Source organism: Bradysia coprophila, unplaced genomic scaffold (assembly GCF_014529535.1).
Source record: "Bradysia coprophila strain Holo2 unplaced genomic scaffold, BU_Bcop_v1 contig_193, whole genome shotgun sequence".
NCBI classification, from domain to species: domain Eukaryota; kingdom Metazoa; phylum Arthropoda; class Insecta; order Diptera; family Sciaridae; genus Bradysia; species Bradysia coprophila.
In genome coordinates, this window is record NW_023503456.1 from 2386702 (window position 1) to 2407200 (window position 20499).

Sequence of the window (20499 nt, forward strand, 5' to 3'; positions counted from 1 at the left end):
TTTTACTATTAGAAATATTCCATTTATTCGATCAAATCGTCACCAGACACACACTCTAGAATTCGATTTTGGTTGGGCAATATTTGTGGTCGATTGTTGTACCTTCTCTGGAAAACGGTGACGTCGTTTTGACGCCAATGTCAAACGTTTCCAGTACAGCCACTTCTTCCTCAGTCAGTGTGAAATCGAAAATCTCAATGTTCTCCTTCATGCGTTGCTTGTTCGATGACTTCGGGATCAGAACCACACCCAATTGATACTTGGAAAATTTCAAAGGAAAATTATCTTCGCCGAAAGTGCAGTCGCTTTCGCAATTCAACATACCAAATAGCGAAGAACGACCTGTGCTCCGGTCTTTCCGTATTTTTCACCGATGGCAATAACTCTTGGATCCAAAAACGCCAGCTTCGGAGCATTCGGGAATAGATCGGCTGCATAGGGACGGCCTAATGGACTGTATCCGGTTATGACGATATCGCGATCCTTACAGAATTTCGTTAACTTCTTCTGTGCGATACTGGGTCCGACCTCAATTTGATTAGTCACCGGCTTCACGGAACAATTGGCCAATAAGCGATCAATTTGTTCGCTGTTAAAATTAGACACTCCAATGCTGCGCACCAGGCCGGTATCAAGTAATTTTTCCATAGCATTGTAAGTGTCTATATAGTCCACTTCACTACATGAACAAAATGGTTCCCATGAACTGGTTGGCCGAATAATAAATGGAAACCAAAATTACTTGAAACTCAAAGTTCCGTCTTCATTTTTCGGGAATAGATCTTCCTCAGAGTCTCCGCGGTACTCGAAACCCGTTGGGAAGTGCATCAAATACAGATCAATGTAATCGAGTCCTAACTTAGAATGGGAATTGCGAAAGGCCATTTCCACTTTATCTGGTTCATGGTACGTATTCCACAGCTAAGACATGGAAAGTGCTTTATGTTACAAGTTCAAGATTATTGTCATGACCGAACCAAAGTTCTGCATACCTTTGTGACAACGAAAACATCCTCACGTTTAATAGCACCTTCAGCAATCTTAGCCCGTATACCGTCACCCACTTGCTTCTCATTGCCATACAAATGAGCCGTATCAAAGTGCCGGTAACCGACGTCAATAGCATCCCTTATCGTTTGTACACCGATATCTTCGCGGGCCTAATAATATGAAGGGATACTTATAGCGGTTTGCTTCAGTTTTGTTGAGGCCGTCCATAAAGGACTTCCGCGACTTTTCTGGAATTTCAGACCCCACCTCCACCCTTGTCCGCACTTTTTCACTACTCAAATGTATGGCGGTCACACTTTGGCGAACCAACCTCTATCCAACCCTATAGTGCGGACGTCCTTTATGGACGGCCCCTGATTAGACTCGCTTACAAACATCGTTCCAAGGCCAAAAGCTGGCATTTCGTAACCATTGTTCAATTTAAGTTTTTCTACAGCCATCGTGCACGATCAGAAAAAAACACTTGACAAAATCTTCTGATAATGACAGGCTTGACGTATTCACCAGATTCACCATCATAAAGTTTATACGAAAAATTGTGAACAAAAAAAAATATAAAAAAGCGAGGTAAATTTCGAAAAACGTGGCTGATAAACGCATGTCTCAAGGGGTAGCTTCTGTAGCTTTTTATGTCAAAGTATCTGTTCTGCACTCCCTGTTTTTCTACTATTAAAAACCACTGTAAAAAACATAACAATCAAAGGCATAGGTGAGGCGGTAATACAACAGAAAGTGGGCAGTCAGCCAAAAATAGTCGGCATTTTTAACACTCGTAAAACAGAATATATGTGTACTTTGCCTGCTGACGTGAATTTGAATGCGATGTGAATCGTGAATTCGATTCTTCAATGAAGGAAACGAATATTTCGAAAATCGGTTTAGAACTACCGACGTTATCGCCCCATCAAAAGTAGGCAAACGTTCCGAGACCATCAATCCGATATTCAGTCCATCTACAAACTCTACCACAAAAATGTTATTCTTCTCGTCGATTCAATGCATCAAAAAACCAGACAAAAACTATCTAGAGATTACTCCCCAGACCATTAAGTCAGTCAATGTCCATCTATTATTGCTCGTCGATTGTAACCAAATTTTTGAAAATCAGTCCAGAATTACTTAAGTTATCGTGCAATCGTGCGTTACATCAACGCACCTCGTTTTTCCGTTTTTCGACAACCGATGTTTCATGAAAGGGAACTTCAAGATGTATTTTCTAACGTAAGAACGTTGACTTCACAGTCAGGGAAATTAGTCTTAGGCCGAAAAATCACGAGCCCTTTTGCATTGATGGAATCGACAATTATGCTGCGTTGTTTTCCATTGAAATTCGATATTCACCACGGGCTAAACAATGGAAAACGTAGCATAATTGTCGATCCCATCAATGCAAAATTACTCATGTGCTTTCGGCCTGATAGGTAATACCATAATGGTCTCAATGTGTAGTCCTCGGCTTGTAGCTTCTTCATTTCGCTTATACAGCTCCAGTAACACATAAAAACTTTTGTAACAACTCTGACAGACAAACCACTCCATTTGCAACTTTTTTAATTTACGTGCAACACTTCGCAACTCTTTTTCTGTGCAACTTGTCTTTCGTATGGAGGGATTCTTTTGAAAAACAGCCTACCGAAATCGAACGCATTTTCCAGTGGACTTTTTTACATGTGCCTAGAAAGGTATTCGACCCTAGAAGCCAAAACCACTTTCAAAAAAATTCTTCCAAGTTTGTGTGGCTAGTGAAAGGTGATCAAAGACCGAAAACTTGCACTTTTCTTACAAAAATTTCTCCAGTTACACGAGCCGTACAGGGTCGTGTGGGGTGTCATTAGAAAGGTAATCACATGTACTATTGAGCCGAATAGGGACTCATTGGGTTTAAAATTGATCGACACTGAATTATGTGCAGTTGAAGTTTTCAACCGAAGACTTACACTGTTCCTTACACTGTTCTTACTGAAATTTCTCGAGGTAAACAAAACGTGCATGGTCGCGTGGGGTATCATTTGAAAGGTAATTCAATGTGCTTTTGGGCCAAGTAAGATCTTATGAAGTTCAGATGCAACTATGATGAAATATGTACACCTAAACATTTCAACTTCTATTTCATCGTAGATGCATCCAAACCACATAAGACCCTATTAGGGAAGGGTAAAAAATGAAAACATTTTCATACAAAATACTACTCTATTTGGCAGGTGCAAAATAGAATTGAATGCCGGCAAGTGCAAAATAATGACGATCTCCCGTAAACAGCGCCCGGCCCTTGCCGATTATCATATAAATGGTCAGCCACTCAAGCGAGTAAATAACGTGAAAGACCTCTGTGTAATTTACAGAGACATCTTTTCATTTGACGCACACTACGAGCTATCATCGAACAAAGGACACTCCATGTTATCTTTCGTCAAACGCCAATGTTTCGGGCGTTTCAACTCCGACACTGCAAAAATGCTTTATAACTCAGTCGTGCGATTTCACCTAGAATTCGCCTGCCCGGTTCGGTCACCCCGGCGCGATGTTCACATCTAAACGTTTGAAAGCGTAGAAAGGCAGTTTGTTTTGTACGCCAACGCCGACCGATACATCGCTTCGAATGATGGATCCCGCTAAATTTCACTAAATTCTAAAAAAATCTTCTTGCAAAGAAAATGATATCGCCCAAAACCACTTACAGTGGAGGTGTGACGCAAGTCCTTTTATCCACTTGCAGAAGAACTGATATCGGCGGGGGTGACGCTTACAGCTTCGACTCGCAAAAAGAAAAGCAAAAAATTTACCAAAAAAATTCTAGAAAAAAAAATTACCAAAAACATTTTGCGTCACAAGTGGCAGTACGGTGTTCCTGAACCAAATTTAAACAAAAAATTTTGCACCTCTGATTTCTCTTTTTATTTCTTTTTTTTTGGGTCATAACAAACAACTTTTGTTCGAGGGGTAGATTGGCGCAGCGGGCGTTTTTCGAAAAAAATTGCGAAAACATCATCTGAAGTCCATTATTTGGCCGTTTCCAGCACTTTTAATAGCTGTTGTGGGCTAAATGACTTATTATATAAATTTTGGTAAGTCATCTGATCATTGAAAGTGATCCAGAATACTGTCAACTAGTTACAAGAACTTAATGTGCCACTAGATGTGATAATTAGGATGGGATTCTTCGATATATGTGAACAGCGCTCCAACATTTCGAAGTAGCCGTACGTAACATCATTGTAGGACCAATCAGAGTTCAATATGACTACAGTTTCCTAATGTTAGTAACTTTTCGATGTCTTCGAGGTATATAAGAGCGATTCTCTATTTAAATTTTATGTTTTTCGTTACGACAGTGTCGGCTTTGGTGGTTTCGGTTTCACGGAGGTCCCTTAACTTAGCTACATTTTTTCTATAGTGTTGCAATATTGGACAAAAAGACGACTAGATAACATCACAATAGTATTTTTCGTACCAAGCCAGGAAATGACGATTTTTTCAGCACCAGTCCTAAGTTTTCCTTATGAGCGAAGCGAGTAAGGAAAATTAGGACGTGTGCTGAAAAAATCCATTTCCTGTCGAGGTACGAACAACGTTTTGTGCATCGGACAACTGAAATAGACAAAACACATCAATTTACTTGAAAACATACACACTTCACATTCACCATATTCAATTTAATCAATCGTATAGTCATAGAAAAATTCATGTAATTCTTTTCCCGCACTATAAATCGTAAAGAAATGAAGTTTTTTCCCGCACGATATATAGTTCGGGAAAAACTGACATTTCTTAATGAAAAATCATGGCAAAATAGGTCGTATATCAGTTGTCGGATGCACAAAATGTTTTAATATATTCGGTATGGCTAGAAGCATGTATGGCAAAAAAAACGTCAATCAAATCTTCAAAAAATATAAGTGATCTTGGGCGATTTTGTAGAAAAGTAGTGTTCCTAACGAAAAATAGCAAAATTAAAATACATACGAGAAAGCACCGATAGAAAATAATAGTTTTTCGATTAAAAATGAGAAAATGCCGATAAAATATAATAAATTACCGATAAATAACAATGAATGATCGATAAAAAATGATAAAATGACCAATTTATCGGTATTTTGGGCACTTTTTTCGGTAAAAACTTATCCAAGCTACTGGAACATTTTCATCGGTACTCGGAAATTTCGCTATCGGTACTTTATTAATTTTTATCGGTAGTTTTAAATTAATTTATTGGTCGTTTATTAGGGGATATTATATTCGACCGATAAATTAATTCAAAACTACCGATAAAAAAATAATAAATGACCGATAAACACGGTACCGAAAAAAATAATAAATGACCGATAGCGAAATTCCCGAGTTGCGATAAAAATATTCCAAACTACCAATAAGTTTTTACCTATAAAACTTGCTGAAATACCGATAGATTGTTCATTTCATCGATCATTTTTAATTTTTTATCGGTAATTTATTTTCTATCGATCATTCATTATTATTTATCGGTAATTTATTATATTTTATCGGTATTTCGGTATTTTTAATCGGTAAATTATTATTTTCTATCGAAGCTTTCTATTTTTGATCTCTCGTATGTGTGTTATAATTTTGCTATTTTTCATTGGTCATATTCCTATTGTTGGGAAAAATAATTTTCTTCAATCAAAGACTTATTTGGGCATATACAACATTCAACTGCTTCTTTCTTATTTTTACCACATTTTACCAAATAAACCAAATGATGTGCAATTTCAGCATTATGAGATCGTGCTATCTTATTTGACATCATCGAAATGAATCCAATAAATTAAATGCCTGCTCCCACCGTTCAATCTGCCTTAATAACAACCATCAAAACATTTATTTATGCTTAAGAGGATGCATGTTATTTCGATCCCATGAAGTTGCATTGCCGGCCCGGCCGGATTACGAACTTTGCTACCGGTGTTTTTCAACGTTTATATTAATTCAATGAAAAATAGCAAAATTATAACATACATACGAGAGATCAAAAATAGAAAGCATCGATAGAAAATAATAATTTACCGATTAAAAATACCGAAATACCGATAAAATATAATAAATTACCGATAAAAAATTAAAAATGATCGATGAAATGAACAATCTATCGGTATTTCAGCAATTTTTATCGGTAAAAACTTATCGGTAGTTTGGAATATTTTTATCGGTACTCGGGAATTTCGCTATCGGTCATTTATTATTTTTTATCGGTCGTTTATTAGTATACGTTTATTAGTATCAATTTTAGCCTCTCTACTCCTGTGTAACAGATGTATGAAGTGTACGCTCTTCGCCAGGCACCCCTTTATATTCTAAGAGATTTACAAGGATTGAGAGAAAAAAAGGCAAGCCAACGTCAATGTCATTTCCCATTTTATTCGACAAATATTTGTTTGTTTGTTGTTTTAAATTGAATTTTAATACACACGGGACACAGCCTCATGACATTATACAATATTCGGTTGAGAACTAGGATCATAAAATTAAGATTTTCTAATTAAAAGAAAATCCAAAAGGAAGAATGGCAAACAGAAGACAAAACTTTCCTTCGTGTAGTGAATTCCAAACAAATAAACCAGCGACAACTCATATCAACTTAAAACGATGCCCGGAAATGGTCACGAAACATGATTCCAAGCCTCGCTCATACCAACAGAAAAGTTGTCTTTTACTCATGCTTTACGCCGGATATCGATAAAAATGTGCTAAAATTCTGTAAACTACAGGCCGGTATCAGAGTGAATGCAAATTTGACGATTTTCGTGGACTTTTCGCGAAATTCCTGTATCGATTGCATCAGCAATTCCACGGACGAAACGGCATGCACCTGGTAGAAAATCTTCAAATGTATCGACGGTATCGTAGGAACCATAATAGCATCGCCCTCAGTCTTGGTCGGTTGTCCTTTAATCAATTTGTTGACGGTGTACGTTAGGATGTCATCGATATTCTCGGGCGACAGTCGCTGAGCGATGCGAAAATGACGATTGATTGTGTCGTCGTGTAAGTCAGTCAATTGGGTGGTCGATGATGCTAGTCCGGTTGTGACATAGCACACAATGGCGGCACAATTACTTTCGTAATTCCAGCGACGTCTACTAAATACTGTGTACTCACCGACCGAGCAACCAGTTTCCTCATAGTCGAAGTTATCGTTATGCGCATGTGCCCACACCTGCCACTCGACCAGCGCTTGGCGCGGAAGTTGTGGACACACAATGTAATCGACGATGGCATTTGTCGTGCACTTCTCCCATTGACGTCTCGCTTCGGATATGTAGTTGGGATGTGTAACGAAGCAGATGCCTTGGACGACATCGCGCAGTTGACCCTGAGCGTTTATGGCTTTCGAAATGCGATTGATGTGGCGCAGTATCAGTTTGCATTGAGATTTGATGCCGCCGTCAATGATTTTCATGCTGCCCGGCACAAGGGCGATCTGCCCGGAAATGTAGGTAATGTCGCCGATCTTTGTTGATTGACTGTACGGGCCGATATTCGCTGGACACCAATGCGATATACCTTGCACTAAAAACAATAATTATTTTCAGTTCAATTGGAACGATTGGAACGTAAGCAAACTATGTGAAATACCGTGCATCGTGGTCCGTTTGTTGCTTAATTCGCTCATATCAGTTTTGGCTTTGAATGCGACCACCTCGACGATTACTTCACAATTCGGCGGAAGCGGACATTCGACGCATACTCGGGTGGGTGGATTCGGAAAGTTAAAGGTCTTGGAATAGGCTTGATTCAGACTGACGTACTCGGCCATATTTCTTATGTACAACGTCGTATAGCAGACATTACTCAGCTTATATTCATGCATGAGCAGCAAATCTCTAATTTTTTCCATCGCATCGTCGGTGCATTCTTCAACTGTCGTTCCGTACCCTTCCACTCCCGATATCCACATCCAGCCACTGTTGTTGAACACATAATTGGGACGGTTCAGTATGTCCATCTGTTCGTAGACGATTTTCATTGGTGAATTCAACGGCCGGACATCGTCACAGCTCTTCGTTTTCGATTGAAGTATTTTGATTGGTGATGTGGCCGACTGCGTTAAGCTGTTGCTGCGCGATGTGACCAGATCGTCTTTGGTCATCGCTTCTTTGAGTCGACTTTCCATTTCGATTTGCTCCAATTCCGATTCGCTTAGGTCGGGATCGGGATCCGATAGGTCATTGTAACTGGATTCGTTTAGGTCACTTAAGTAGTCTAGCGATGTTTTCACCACCACATCCATTTGGTTGGCCATATCCTTCGGAACCAGGCGCAGTTTGGTGAAGTTTATATAGCCCACTGGACATACCGGATCCGACGAACTGATGACGGTTTGCATTTCGTCACTGGAAAATCAAAAATTTTCTCTGTCGTTAAACTCCAATCGCTACGGTATTTTTTTTGGCATATCTTTTAGCATATCTTTTCAAAAATTATTTTTGTTTCCAAAAAAAAGTTTTGTAAGTATATAAAGAATTTTGGTTTTCAAAAAAAAAGTTTTGATTAAGTATATAAGGAGTTTGGTTGAAGAAAAAGTAACTAAAAAATACTTCTTTTTTCTACATATGAGAAAATATGGTAATAATTGATTGCAAAGAGAAATTTAGAAATGAAAACTAAAAGAAAATTGAGAAAATAGATAAAAGTGAATAAATGAAAGGGAATATTTTTAAGGGAAAGGATTGGGCTGAGTTTCTTTTTAAATATTGCTCTCTTGATCTGTTGTTTTCTACATTATTACCTATGACTGCGCAAAAACTATAAGTTTGTGGATGATAATGTTATTGAAACTAATCAATGGATGTAATATTTTTTGTTTTTTTTTTTGTTTTTTGTGTAAAATTGATTTCTAAAATTGAAAAGGAAATAATTTCCGTATAACAAGTAAAAGAAAATTGAGAATGCAGATAATAGCTATTTTGCTAACATGTGCCTAAATGGAAATTTTGCGCAATAGATGTGACGATTGTCAATCCGAGGCGAAGCCGAGGTTGACAACACATCGTATGCGCAAAATTCCAGTTTAGGCACAAGTTAGCAACAAGATTTTATGTACTGTAGCAATTTTACACTTCATCGAATGCATATTTACGCATGCAAAATTAACATATGCGCACTACAGTGCATAAAAGTGATTAGATGCAAGGAAAAGTCATTTTCAGTTGAACCATCGAACTTTTAGTGTCCAATTTGTTTTTATGTATATTTGCCGTCTATAATTTGGTTTTGTAAATTTAATTTTTATGAAAAACAAATTACACAGGCTAATTATTGGACGAGGCGAGATAAAAAAAAATTAACTCCTAAGTTACCGACACCGTTCCGGCGCCCGGCTCGCATTGCGGCCCTCCGCTTCGCTCCGGGGCAATGGGCCGGATCGCTCGGCGTGTTAAAACACTTTTTATGTGCAATAAAAATTGGTATTTATTTCGTAAAAAGACGAACTAAACTCCTTTACGTTTTCGTAAAAGGATGAATTCCATAGGAACCAACAAAACGGCTTGAGTTGAACTTTCGAACTTCTAGATAGATAATCTTCAAATTGCAAATTTATAAAAAAAATTCCATGATTTCACTTTACTCTCTCAATCTGTTGTTTTCTGATTTTGATTTGAAGTTGTAGTTGTACCTTCGAACTTTTATTGGAAAAAATCGCCAGTGGAGCACAGTGAAATATAACCACGAATACTTTTTGGGAAAAGTTGCTTTTTGGAGAGTGCAAATATATTCTCTTCACTGGCGATTTTTTCCAATAAAAGTTCGAAGGTACAACTACAACTTCAAATCAAAATCAGAAAACAACAGATTGAGAGAGTAAAGTGAAATCATGGAATTTTTTTTTATAAATTTGCAATTTGAAGATTATCTATCTAGAAGTTCGAAAGTTCAACTCAAGCCGTTTTGTTGGTTCCTATGGAATTCATCCTTTTACGAAAACGTAAAGGAGTTTAGTTCGTCTTTTTACGAAATAAATACCAATTTTTATTGCACATAAAAAGTGTTTTAACACGCCGAGCGATCCGGCCCATTGCCCCGGAGCGAAGCGGAGGGCCGCAAGGCGAGCCGGGCGCCGGAACGGTGTCGGTAACTTAGGAGTTAATTTTTTTTTATCTCGCCTCGTCCAATAATTAGCCTGTGTAATTTGTTTTTCATAAAAATTAAATTTACAAAACCAAATTATAGACGGCAAATATACATAAAAACAAATTGGACAATAAAAGTTCGATGGTTCAACTGAAAATGACTTTTCCTTGCATCTAATCACTTTTATGCACTGTAGTGCGCATATGTTAATTTTGCATGCGTAAATATGCATTCGATGAAGTGTAAAATTGCTACAGTACATAAAATCTTGTTGCTAACTTGTGCCTAAACTGGAATTTTGCGCATACGATGTGTTGTCAACCTCGGCTTCGCCTCGGATTGACAATCGTCACATCTATTGCGCAAAATTTCCATTTAGGCACATGTTAGCAAAATAGCTATTATCTGCATTCTCAATTTTCTTTTACTTGTTATACGGAAATTATTTCCTTTTCAATTTTAGAAATCAATTTTACACAAAAAACAAAAAAAAAAAACAAAAAATATTACATCCATTGATTAGTTTCAATAACATTATCATCCACAAACTTATAGTTTTTGCGCAGTCATAGGTAATAATGTAGAAAACAACAGATCAAGAGAGCAATATTTAAAAAGAAACTCAGCCCAATCCTTTCCCTTAAAAATATTCCCTTTCATTTATTCACTTTTATCTATTTTCTCAATTTTCTTTTAGTTTTCATTTCTAAATTTCTCTTTGCAATCAATTATTACCATATTTTCTCATATGTAGAAAAAAGAAGTATTTTTTAGTTACTTTTTCTTCAACCAAACTCCTTATATACTTAATCAAAACTTTTTTTTTGAAAACCAAAATTCTTTATATACTTACAAAACTTTTTTTTGGAAACAAAAATAATTTTTGGAACCCAAAATTTTTTTTGAAAAGATATGCTAAAAGATATGCCAAAAAAAATACCGTCAATCGCTTCGACATTACTCGGTCTGGGGGACTCACATGATAATTTTCTGCTTGAACAGCGGACAGTTCAACGTAAATGTTTCGTATTCGCCACCTTCGCCGCACACATTCAGGCCGTACTTATCCTTCATTTTGATTAGATGGGATTGAACATCCGAAATCGACTTGCCAAGATGTCGGTCCGGCAACAAACCCAGCGACGCCACTTTGATTATTATGGCGAACACCTTACAATCGATCATTTCCTGCAGCAGTTCGGTCTGATCTCGTCGCCACAAATATGCCAGAGGTACCAGGTTTAAGCGCATGCAACTGGAATTGGAAGAGAGATAGAGAAATTCAATTTGAGTCTTGAAGTTTTGAGCGAGGTACCAGGGCAACGACAACAGAAAGTTCGTTCATTTTGACATTGCATCGAAAGCACTTACACATTCTCCACGCGAATCCGTTGATAGTCCGAAAATATCGCTCCGACGGCAACCGCTTCCACATTCAGCTCTTCTTTGGTCCATTTCAATAAATTGTACAAATCTTCCACTTCATCGTCATCGGTAGGCACATAATGTTTGCCGGTCTGCGTTGAAATACCTTTGGTTTCCATGCGAAAAAGTGGTAGCCCCATTGCTTCGGCCAATTTTTCGATGCCCATGTGGCCGACAGTTTGGTACATGTAACTGTCCAGCTCATCTAAAAAATGTGGAAATTTTCGTGAGGTATTGCGTGCTTCGAGGCACAAACATTGGATCAACAAAAAGAGTGTTCTAGGGTGTTACAATGACGTAAAGTCATTAGTGCGTTGACGAGAGGGGTAATGTGTGTTCCAACCCACAGAAAACATCACCACCTGACTATCATCTGTTATCGTACTCTTTGTGGAAAATGTCATTGTCAAAGCAAACATCAACTACAAACCTAGATCTTTCGGATGTAAATTCGCCAAACCGACAATCTCATGACCTTCTGCCACACACTGCATCATATTATAGCAACTGTCCTTCCCACCGCTTATCATAGCCACTACACGCATTTTGTTAGTGTTTTGCTGTGGAATTCAAATCGAATTTCAATGTTCAATACATCCACTAAATCTTGCGATTAAAAAAAGGTTTTTTTTTCCGCGATTTAGGTACACTATTTCACTGTTGTCACACACATATCATATTTCGAAAAGAAAACACACATCGTGTCTGACACCATGTGTGCATATAATTATATCCCCCAAGTATGGAATAAAATTCGTTGGCTACAAAGTAGCGAGGAATTGTTTATTTTGCACTCCAATCAAAAAACGAACGACGACGGTAAGCTTAAAACAAATAAAAACATTTGCATTTTTATCATCGGTTCTTTAGCACATTTTCGTATTTAATTCCACGGCCGGATTGATAACCATTTGCCACTTTTATTTTTCATATTTTTTTCTTTTTGAAGAGCAAATGTCAAACTAATGTCACATAATATTGTATTTTATGACCTGTCACGTCAGCATGGTTAAGAGAGCCGGTGATTTGTAGAGCCAATGTTCGGTGCGAGACTTTAAGTACGCGAAAGAGACCTAATTCAAATTTTTCTCTTGTTCTCCTGTGCAGTTTGTCAGGTATGGTCTGTCCATATAAGCCGGAGGAAATAACTATTTTCCTTGTTTCATCCTCATTTTTTTGAGTTCTGTAATGGATTTTACATGCGTGTCGAAAATGGTTCCTTTTATCGAATTTGATGAATTTTCGACGCCCACCGCTTGTAAAATCCATTAAAAAATTCGGAATAAAACTTGAAAAGTCTAGTTTTCGTGGGTTTACTGCACGAGCAAATTTGGTTCAACAAAGTTCCCACGAAGACTCTAATTTGTAACTTTTTAAACTATAACTACACACACGGAATTTTGAAAACCGACACATTAACTGCTTCTGTGTTTTACTTGAGTTTCTTATTTCTGCATATTAACATAGCTAACGCCGACCCGTACGAAACACCTATTCGTATCAAAAGCCTTTAATGTGAAACTCTTCATTTCTCTTACTTCATTTTCTTCTCTGCTGAAAAACTATTCTCCCTTTAAAATCACTTACATTATCCACTCTTTGCCTTGTTATCATATACAATATAATTGCCGGAGGCAATATAGACAGCACCGTACGAAGTCAAATTTCATAAATTCCTATTTAAACAGCTATATACCGCTATATTTACCTATATTTCACTGTAAATAAACATTTCACAGAGGAATATGCTATTATATAGCTCTATATGTCTGTATATAGCTCAATATAGCTGTATATAGGTATATATAGATGTCCATATATGGAATCCCTGAAACCCCTCGCACTTAAAAAATGAAATGATTGAATGAAATGAAATGAAATGAATGATTGGCGAAATATTTGGAAATAAACAAAACAAAACTGAGTTCAAGAGTTTATAAACAAAATATTCACACAACTCATACACCACACAGAGTGGAGAGCCGAAAAATAAACGCCGGCGGCGTCTATCCGTCCAAAAAAGTTCAGGCGGCGACTGGGCCTAGCCGCCGACCAAAAAGGTCGGCTGGCGGCGGCTGGATGACCAATTTTTGTAATTTTCACGATTTTTGCGTTTTTTTTTACAAATTTTCATCCTTTTCACGAATCTTCGCTCTGTTCACAAGTTTTCGCGCTTTTAACGAATTTTTGCGCTTTTCATGAAGTTTCACATCTTTTACGAATCGAATTTTCGCAATTTTCATAAAATTTGCGATTTCACAAACAAAAGACCATGTCCAGTCCATCGACAATATTTTCTACAAATTCTTGAAAATTTTCTTAAATTTCTCAATTTTTCTCAAAAAATTTACGAAAATCAAAGTAGAAAATATCTTAAAGATAGGCATCGCAAGGGACATTAAAAGTACGGGTACATTCTCAAGTGACTGTATTGTCCCAAAAAATGAATTTAATTTTGTTGGTTTGTGTCATCTTTTTGTCTTTTATGGATAAAATATACACCAGCCGCCGAGTTAGCCGACCTAAACCTCTGGCGGCGGCTTACGGCGGCTAGCTGCAATTAGCCGACCAAAATGTCCGGCGGCGGCGGCGGGTCGTTTTGGGCCTAGCCACCATTTTTCGGCGGCTGAAATTTGGCGGCTCTTCAGTCTGACACCACACAAAAAAAAAACATGTCAAAGTTCGTGTTTCTACCGCCTTCGTAAGTGTCTTACCCTGGTCTTTCAGAACCTTGCGACCACGAAAAATGTATGTCAATGATGCCAATAAACTAAAATGAAAAACCTAAACTAAATTCATGTGGTGAGTTGAATGCATTGAATGTGGGAAGTGTAGGATGTAAATGTAGGATTCATTGCGAGCGTAGTCATAATCTCCAATGTTTTGACTTAAATCGATAATACGTATACTCTTTAAGGTAGGGACAGCGAGCTGGAAAAAGTTATTTGCAAATACAGTGCGTTATTGGCTAAATGGTTTGTATTTGGAGATGTAAACAAATTTTTCGTTCAACTAATTTTCTTTTTTCTTCATTAGCGGTTTATTTTTCTAATTAAAATTTTCCAGCTCACTGTTCCTGCATGGGAGAGTATACGAAATATCGATTTAATTCAAAACATAAAATTTCCGATTTTCTGCAAGTGAGGTTACGTTAATTCATTTGTTGAACCCGATCGATTTGGTGAATGTAAATTGACAATGAGTTCGTTTGAGGATGAAATAAGCAAAATTCGTATTCTTAGTTTCATTGCATACCACACATACCAGGAATGGCCGATTATTCAAAATCTGTAAATTTATCTTAAACGCACTCATTATTTTTGCCCTCTGTTACATTTCTCTGGTTAGAATCCGTTTTTAAAATCGTTATTTCCAAGATTCTGAAAGAACAGGTTAAGACACTTCTGAGTTGATCACGAAGGCGATGACCCACAAATTTTGACAAATATATGCTTTTTATTGAACACACTCATTATAGATTGTTTGAGATGTCAACTTGATAAAAACTTTTTTTTTGAGTTGACATTTCAATTTTTTTTTTTTATAGTCTGTATTTATTGTCGGAGAAAGCGTCCTCTCCCGCACTAAAACTCCGATAAAAAATATGTTTAAATATTACAATTAAGTTTCATTACAAATCATTTCATTAAAATAATTAAAATAATCAAAAGAAAAAAAACTAAAGAATTGATTGTGTTCAACAAAATGTATATATTTGTCAAAATTTCCACGTCACCAGCCTTCGTGGGTGTTCTTTCAGAACCTTGGTCATTTCCTCCGAAGTGACATTAGACAATACCTGCGTGGCCTTAAGTTTCTGAAAGAACTTGTTAAGACAGTTACGAAGGCGGGTGACACCGAAATTGATGAACACACTCAGTACAGATAGTTTGTGAAATCAACTTGAAGAAAATGTTTTTTAGGAAAATTCGGAATTTTGTTTTTGTTAAGTTGCCTTTTTCATATAAACTTCGTAGCCGCTGATGCAATTTGTGTGTGCCTTCGTTATCAACTCAGAGTTCTCTTAACCTGTTCTTTCAGAACCTTGGGGTCGCCTGGATGGTTAACATTCATTGATATTTTGTCCATACTTTGGCAGAAGCGTCCGCTGTAAAAAAAACATATGTTACATTGATCGCGGCTTTGCTGTAATTGTGGCTCTTTTTGAGACGGGTGCTTTCGTTTGGATGTGTCAAAATTAACTATTGTGAATAATTCTCGGTTTTGTGTGAAGCTTTGCACAGACAAATTGGTAACAAACAAAACAGAAATATTCTCCGATTTAAATAAATTTACCAATCCAGAATTCTACACAGCCGAAAAGAGAACAAGTAAAAAAGGTAACTAAATTGTGAGTTAGCTCGTAGTTCGCAGCACCAACCTACTAAAAGTGCACCACCGGATTCTTTGTATCGAAAGTCGCTTTTTTTGACTTGTCATCATCATATTAGGTTATGTTGTGTGGTTGGGAATGATTGATGCAATTTTCGGTTTTTCTTTTTTTAAATCTTTTCAAAAGAAGCCAACCACTTCCGATGGTTCGCTTTCCGAATTTTCTTTTGCCAATAATGAGGTAATGCAATGACCACCCGCATCCACAAATCGACAACAAAAATTCACTTTTACCATCTCTCCATTATGTGAGGTGAGACTAACAAACACGAACATCAGGCACTGATGATCAGGAGCTCGTCTTTGACAGTTTTACCCTATAAGATGATTACTTACGACTAAAGAAAATGTGGTCCCTATACGGTGTTTGAGTAGAGCGAGATGGAAAATCAACTCGGGGTCTGCCGTCATCGATAATACAAAAGAATCTGACAGCAGACCCCGAGATGGAACAATAGGTTATCGTTTCGCCATCTCTCTCACTTAAACACTCTATTGAACAGTAGTCAAAGCACTGCTTCGCTAGAAGCAGTGCTGTGCATTGTTCGAAAACGACAGTTTCGTTTTAACCTGATTCGGTCATGTTTGTGCTCATTTTTTTGGGTAGCCGTCTTTAAAGATGCTGCGAAATAGAGATGAGCGCGCTACCCGAACTCAGTTTGAACCAGCTCATCTCTTATTACTTATTACTTATCGCCAACAGAGACATGGTTGACAACAGATTCGATAATTTAACGAACGTCGATGGGGGTCGCATCGTTAAAATGGAAGTCGACTATACCGGTGCTTGTGACGAAAAGATCCCGTTGCTGAAAGAATCCGCCAAAGATCCAAACAAATTCCATCAATCGATTGACGGATTACTGCAATTGGAGAAACAAACGTAAGGCCGTTGTTGACTACACACATTCCAAACGTCTCGATGATTTGTTCCAATTTTACAGCCGCCTGGGTGCCGACATGATCTCCTGTTCACGCGTACTAATCGCCATCGTTCAGATATGTTTCGAGGCACGCAATTGGAATGCGCTGAACGAATACATCGCATTGCTGGTGAAACGACGGTCCCAGTTGAAGCAGGCCGTCGTCAAAATGGTCCAAGAGTGTGTCACGTATGTGGATCAGACTCCAGACAAGGAGACAAAATTGAAACTGATCGATACGCTGCGCACGGTAACGGAAGGAAAAATTTACGTCGAAGTCGAACGGGCTAGGTTGACACAGATCCTCGCTAAAATCAAAGAGGAAGACGGTGACATTGCCGGTGCGAGTACAATTATGGAGGAGTTACAGGTGGAAACGTACGGTACGATGGAGAAACGCGAGAAGGTCGAATTGATATTGGAGCAAATGCGACTCTGTTTGGCGAAACAAGATTTTGTTCGGGCACAAATCATTGCCAAGAAGATCAACATCAAGTTCTTCGACGATGCTGGCCAGGAAGACTTGAAGTTCAAATACTACGGCATTATGGTTGGTTGATTGACGTTGCTCTCGTCGTCGTTGGACGCATATATCTCGTAACACGTTTTTCATTTGCAGATTCGCCTGGACCAAGATACATCCTTTTTGCGCACATCTCGCCACTACCAGGCCGTTGTCGATTCAGAAGTCATCGTTGGCAAGCCCGAACGTCGCCAAAGAATGATCACGTGCGCAGCATTGTATTGCATCTTGTCGCCGTACGATAACGAGCAACAAGACATGATGCAAAGACTGTTCAAAAATAAGTTGCTGGACGAGACACCAATGTACAAGTGGGTAACATCAACGTCTAATACATCGGACTCGTCAATTGAATAAATCTTCTTCTAGGGAATTACTCCGTCTGTTCATGTGCAAGGAACTGATCGACTTCGATGGATTACAGAAGCTCTACGGCGAGGAGTTGCTTAACTTCGACATATTCAATCAAGCAAATTCGCATGGCAAAAAGTGTTGGATTGAGTTGAAGAACCGTGTGATCGAACATGTAGGTTCCCACTCGACCATTCACTACCGCATATCAGTTTGTAGCTAATGTCTCGTACACTTCGTTTGCAGAATATTCGCATCATCTCCAACTACTACACCCGCATCAACCTGAACCGAATGAGCGAATTGCTGAATTTACCCGAATCAGAAACCGAAGACTATTTGTCCCGTTTGGCCAACAGCAGTACGCTGACAGTAAAAATCGACCGTCTGGACGGTATCATTCATTTCGCCCAGAAGAAAGCCGCCTCCGATTTGCTGAACGATTGGGCAACCGGTATCAATGAATTGATGAGCTTGGTCAATAAGACGTGCCATCTGATCAACAAAGAGGAGTGCATCAATACGGTCATGGTCAATTGAGTGGGTTGAATTAGATGTCTGATCGTTTTCGTTTGCTTTTTTTTGGATGCGTCCATGGAATTGTCATTTCTCATCGAGTACTGTAATGCGAGATAATAAAAAAAAAAATCTTTTTCAAGAATCTCTTTAGCCATTCTTTTAGTGTTTAGCATTGAAGTGATAGAGGTGGTCTCGGATGTAACACCAACGCCAAGATCCGCGTCATCCCCAGTCAAATCGCTTTTATATTAGTAGAATCGTTGACTGGTCAGATTGTATGGTCTCAGTGCTGACCTCTCTGTCGTAGCTCCACAACCTGGACTCTCAACATTCACTCCTTTCCAGGATAATATGACTTTAGAAATCTGAATCTGTTGCAAGCAACACTGAAAATTGCTTCACTATTCTGAACAAAGAACCGCAAAAACCAAAGAGAACACTAACCCATAGATAGGACTAACCATACTGTGAGTAAGGGCAAATCTCGATGGATTTTTGGGGACTTTGTAGGAAGATTTTTACTTTTTGGGGTTTTTACAAAATGCGTGTGACCATTTGGTGTCGATTATAAATGCAAGACAGACATTCATCTGCAAAGTACTTGTATAAGAGAGTGATGCTTCTTTTTACAAAGTATTTGTAAGATAGAGTGACAGAGTGATGCTTCTGCTTGTGCGATCAGTCTTCGTCTTCGTTTCACTATTTACACTTTGTGCGATTAATCAAATAAAAACTAATCACACTCTGTGTGAATAGCCTTTTCGTGTATTACATTAGCGTTCGCTACAGTCAATGCACCTAGCATAGTAGTAGAATATTGCTTATGTCAAACATAGTACAAGAAATTGTTTCAAGGTAATGTCGGCAGCGTAAATGTTCTTCTATTTGACATAAGCAGTACTCTGCTACTATGCTTGATGCTTTGGTACAGTTGAAAACACAACGATGCGACACAACGGTTACGCGAACTCGATCTAATTTTGTGAGTCTTTCAATCTTCTGATTTTTCTTATTTTTTCAATTTTTTTTTATTTCGTTTTTCATTTTGGATTTTTTTTTGTTGATTTTGATTTAATGAATTTTTGAAGAATTTGAAGAAATAGTTATTGATGTATTTCGTGTATGTTACACAAGCGTGATATCGGTTTACTTATGTTTAACGTATTCCACTCGGTACGTTGAATTTACATCACTGATTCATCGCTATGTAAATAATCATTCACGGCATTTAGCCCGTAATCATTTTGGATGGAACTTATTCGAAAATTAAATCGTTTTCCCACACTGAAATTTAGCTGTTTTTCATAAATGAAACATTCAATAATCACCACTAGAATAGCACTTTTGATTTGATAACATCATCCAATCAAGTAAACGACCTTTTAATTAAGAAAAAACAATTTGCTTACTCGCAGGGCCTAAAATAAGGATTTTCAACCGGGGGGAAATATCTAGACGTGCCCCATTTTTCTGTCAGAATGACACCTTTTGTCTGTCAGAAGGGCCCCTTTATCCGTAGCGAAAAAAATGTTCGGCTCAAAAGTGGAGTTTGAGTTTTTAAATGAAATTGAAATTAGACTTTACGGTTGATTTTCACTACAAATTTCCTTAATTTCTGAAAAAATTCCTAAATTATTAAAGAAAACTTTTAAAAAAATCAGAGGATTTCAAGGAAATTTTTTAAAATGAAGCCTCGGGGAGAAGCTAAGAATGATTGATATTTGATACTAACATTGAACTGAAAATGCAGAAGAAATGAAGAAACACTCAAAAAGTTAAAGAAACTTTAAAAAATTAATAAAAGTAATTTCTTGCAAAAACATTAGTCCTGATTTATTTTAGATCGTGTAATTTTCTGGCTGTACCTTCATCTTGAGCTGACATTTTCAAAAAATCTAAGGATCGACCGTTTGCGTTTCTAACGCTATTCGAGCCTTGATCTCTATATGAAGTACTATGAAAAAATGTGGCGCCTCTACATGCCAACACACTTGTCCCATATCGTAGGTGAATTCAATAAAAATGCAATTCTCTCACATTATCTCCCATGTAGACCCATGATCATAGAGAGAGAAAACCGAAGACTAGTTATTATAACTTGCCTTGGGGTACTTCTCAGAGTATTTACTTCTCTTTCAACGTGGTACGTTGAGAGCGATAGGACAGAAGACCAGTTTATTTTAACTTGCCTTGGGGTACTTGTCAAAATATCTTCTTCTCTTTCATCATAACACTCTATGAGGTAACTGTCATTCATATGTTCCTTCC

The 20499-nt window shown here is 37.8% G+C and overlaps 3 protein-coding genes across 4 annotated transcripts; 1 reads left to right on the forward strand and 2 right to left on the reverse strand.

Moving 5' to 3' along the window:
* On the reverse strand, window positions 1-1524 carry LOC119075240 (aldo-keto reductase family 1 member B1-like). Its single transcript, XM_037181635.1, has 5 exons — window positions 1383-1524; window positions 993-1160; window positions 743-921; window positions 325-679; window positions 1-259 (listed from the first exon to the last, which is right to left on the reverse strand). The coding sequence occupies exons 1-5, from the start codon at window positions 1449-1451 to the stop codon at window positions 56-58; spliced, it is 975 nt and encodes a 324-aa protein (XP_037037530.1). The 5' UTR covers window positions 1452-1524; the 3' UTR covers window positions 1-55.
* A 4839-nt stretch (window positions 1525-6363) lies between these two features.
* On the reverse strand, window positions 6364-12494 carry LOC119075241 (diphthine--ammonia ligase). Its single transcript, XM_037181636.1, has 5 exons — window positions 11954-12494; window positions 11470-11728; window positions 11078-11353; window positions 7603-8360; window positions 6364-7536 (listed from the first exon to the last, which is right to left on the reverse strand). The coding sequence occupies exons 1-5, from the start codon at window positions 12066-12068 to the stop codon at window positions 6677-6679; spliced, it is 2268 nt and encodes a 755-aa protein (XP_037037531.1). The 5' UTR covers window positions 12069-12494; the 3' UTR covers window positions 6364-6676.
* Window positions 12495-15713: 3219 nt separating this feature from the next.
* On the forward strand, window positions 15714-18370 carry LOC119075242 (26S proteasome non-ATPase regulatory subunit 12). 2 transcript variants are annotated; one of them, XM_037181637.1, is made up of 6 exons: window positions 15714-15863; window positions 16619-16798; window positions 16860-17388; window positions 17458-17672; window positions 17731-17887; window positions 17959-18370. In XM_037181637.1, the coding sequence occupies exons 2-6, from the start codon at window positions 16623-16625 to the stop codon at window positions 18250-18252; spliced, it is 1371 nt and encodes a 456-aa protein (XP_037037532.1). In that variant the 5' UTR covers window positions 15714-15863; window positions 16619-16622; the 3' UTR covers window positions 18253-18370. The 2 variants fall into 2 exon arrangements, with proteins under 2 accessions (XP_037037532.1, XP_037037533.1); XM_037181638.1 differs by having other exon boundaries at window positions 15735-15874.
* The last annotated feature ends 2129 nt before the right edge of the window (window positions 18371-20499 follow it).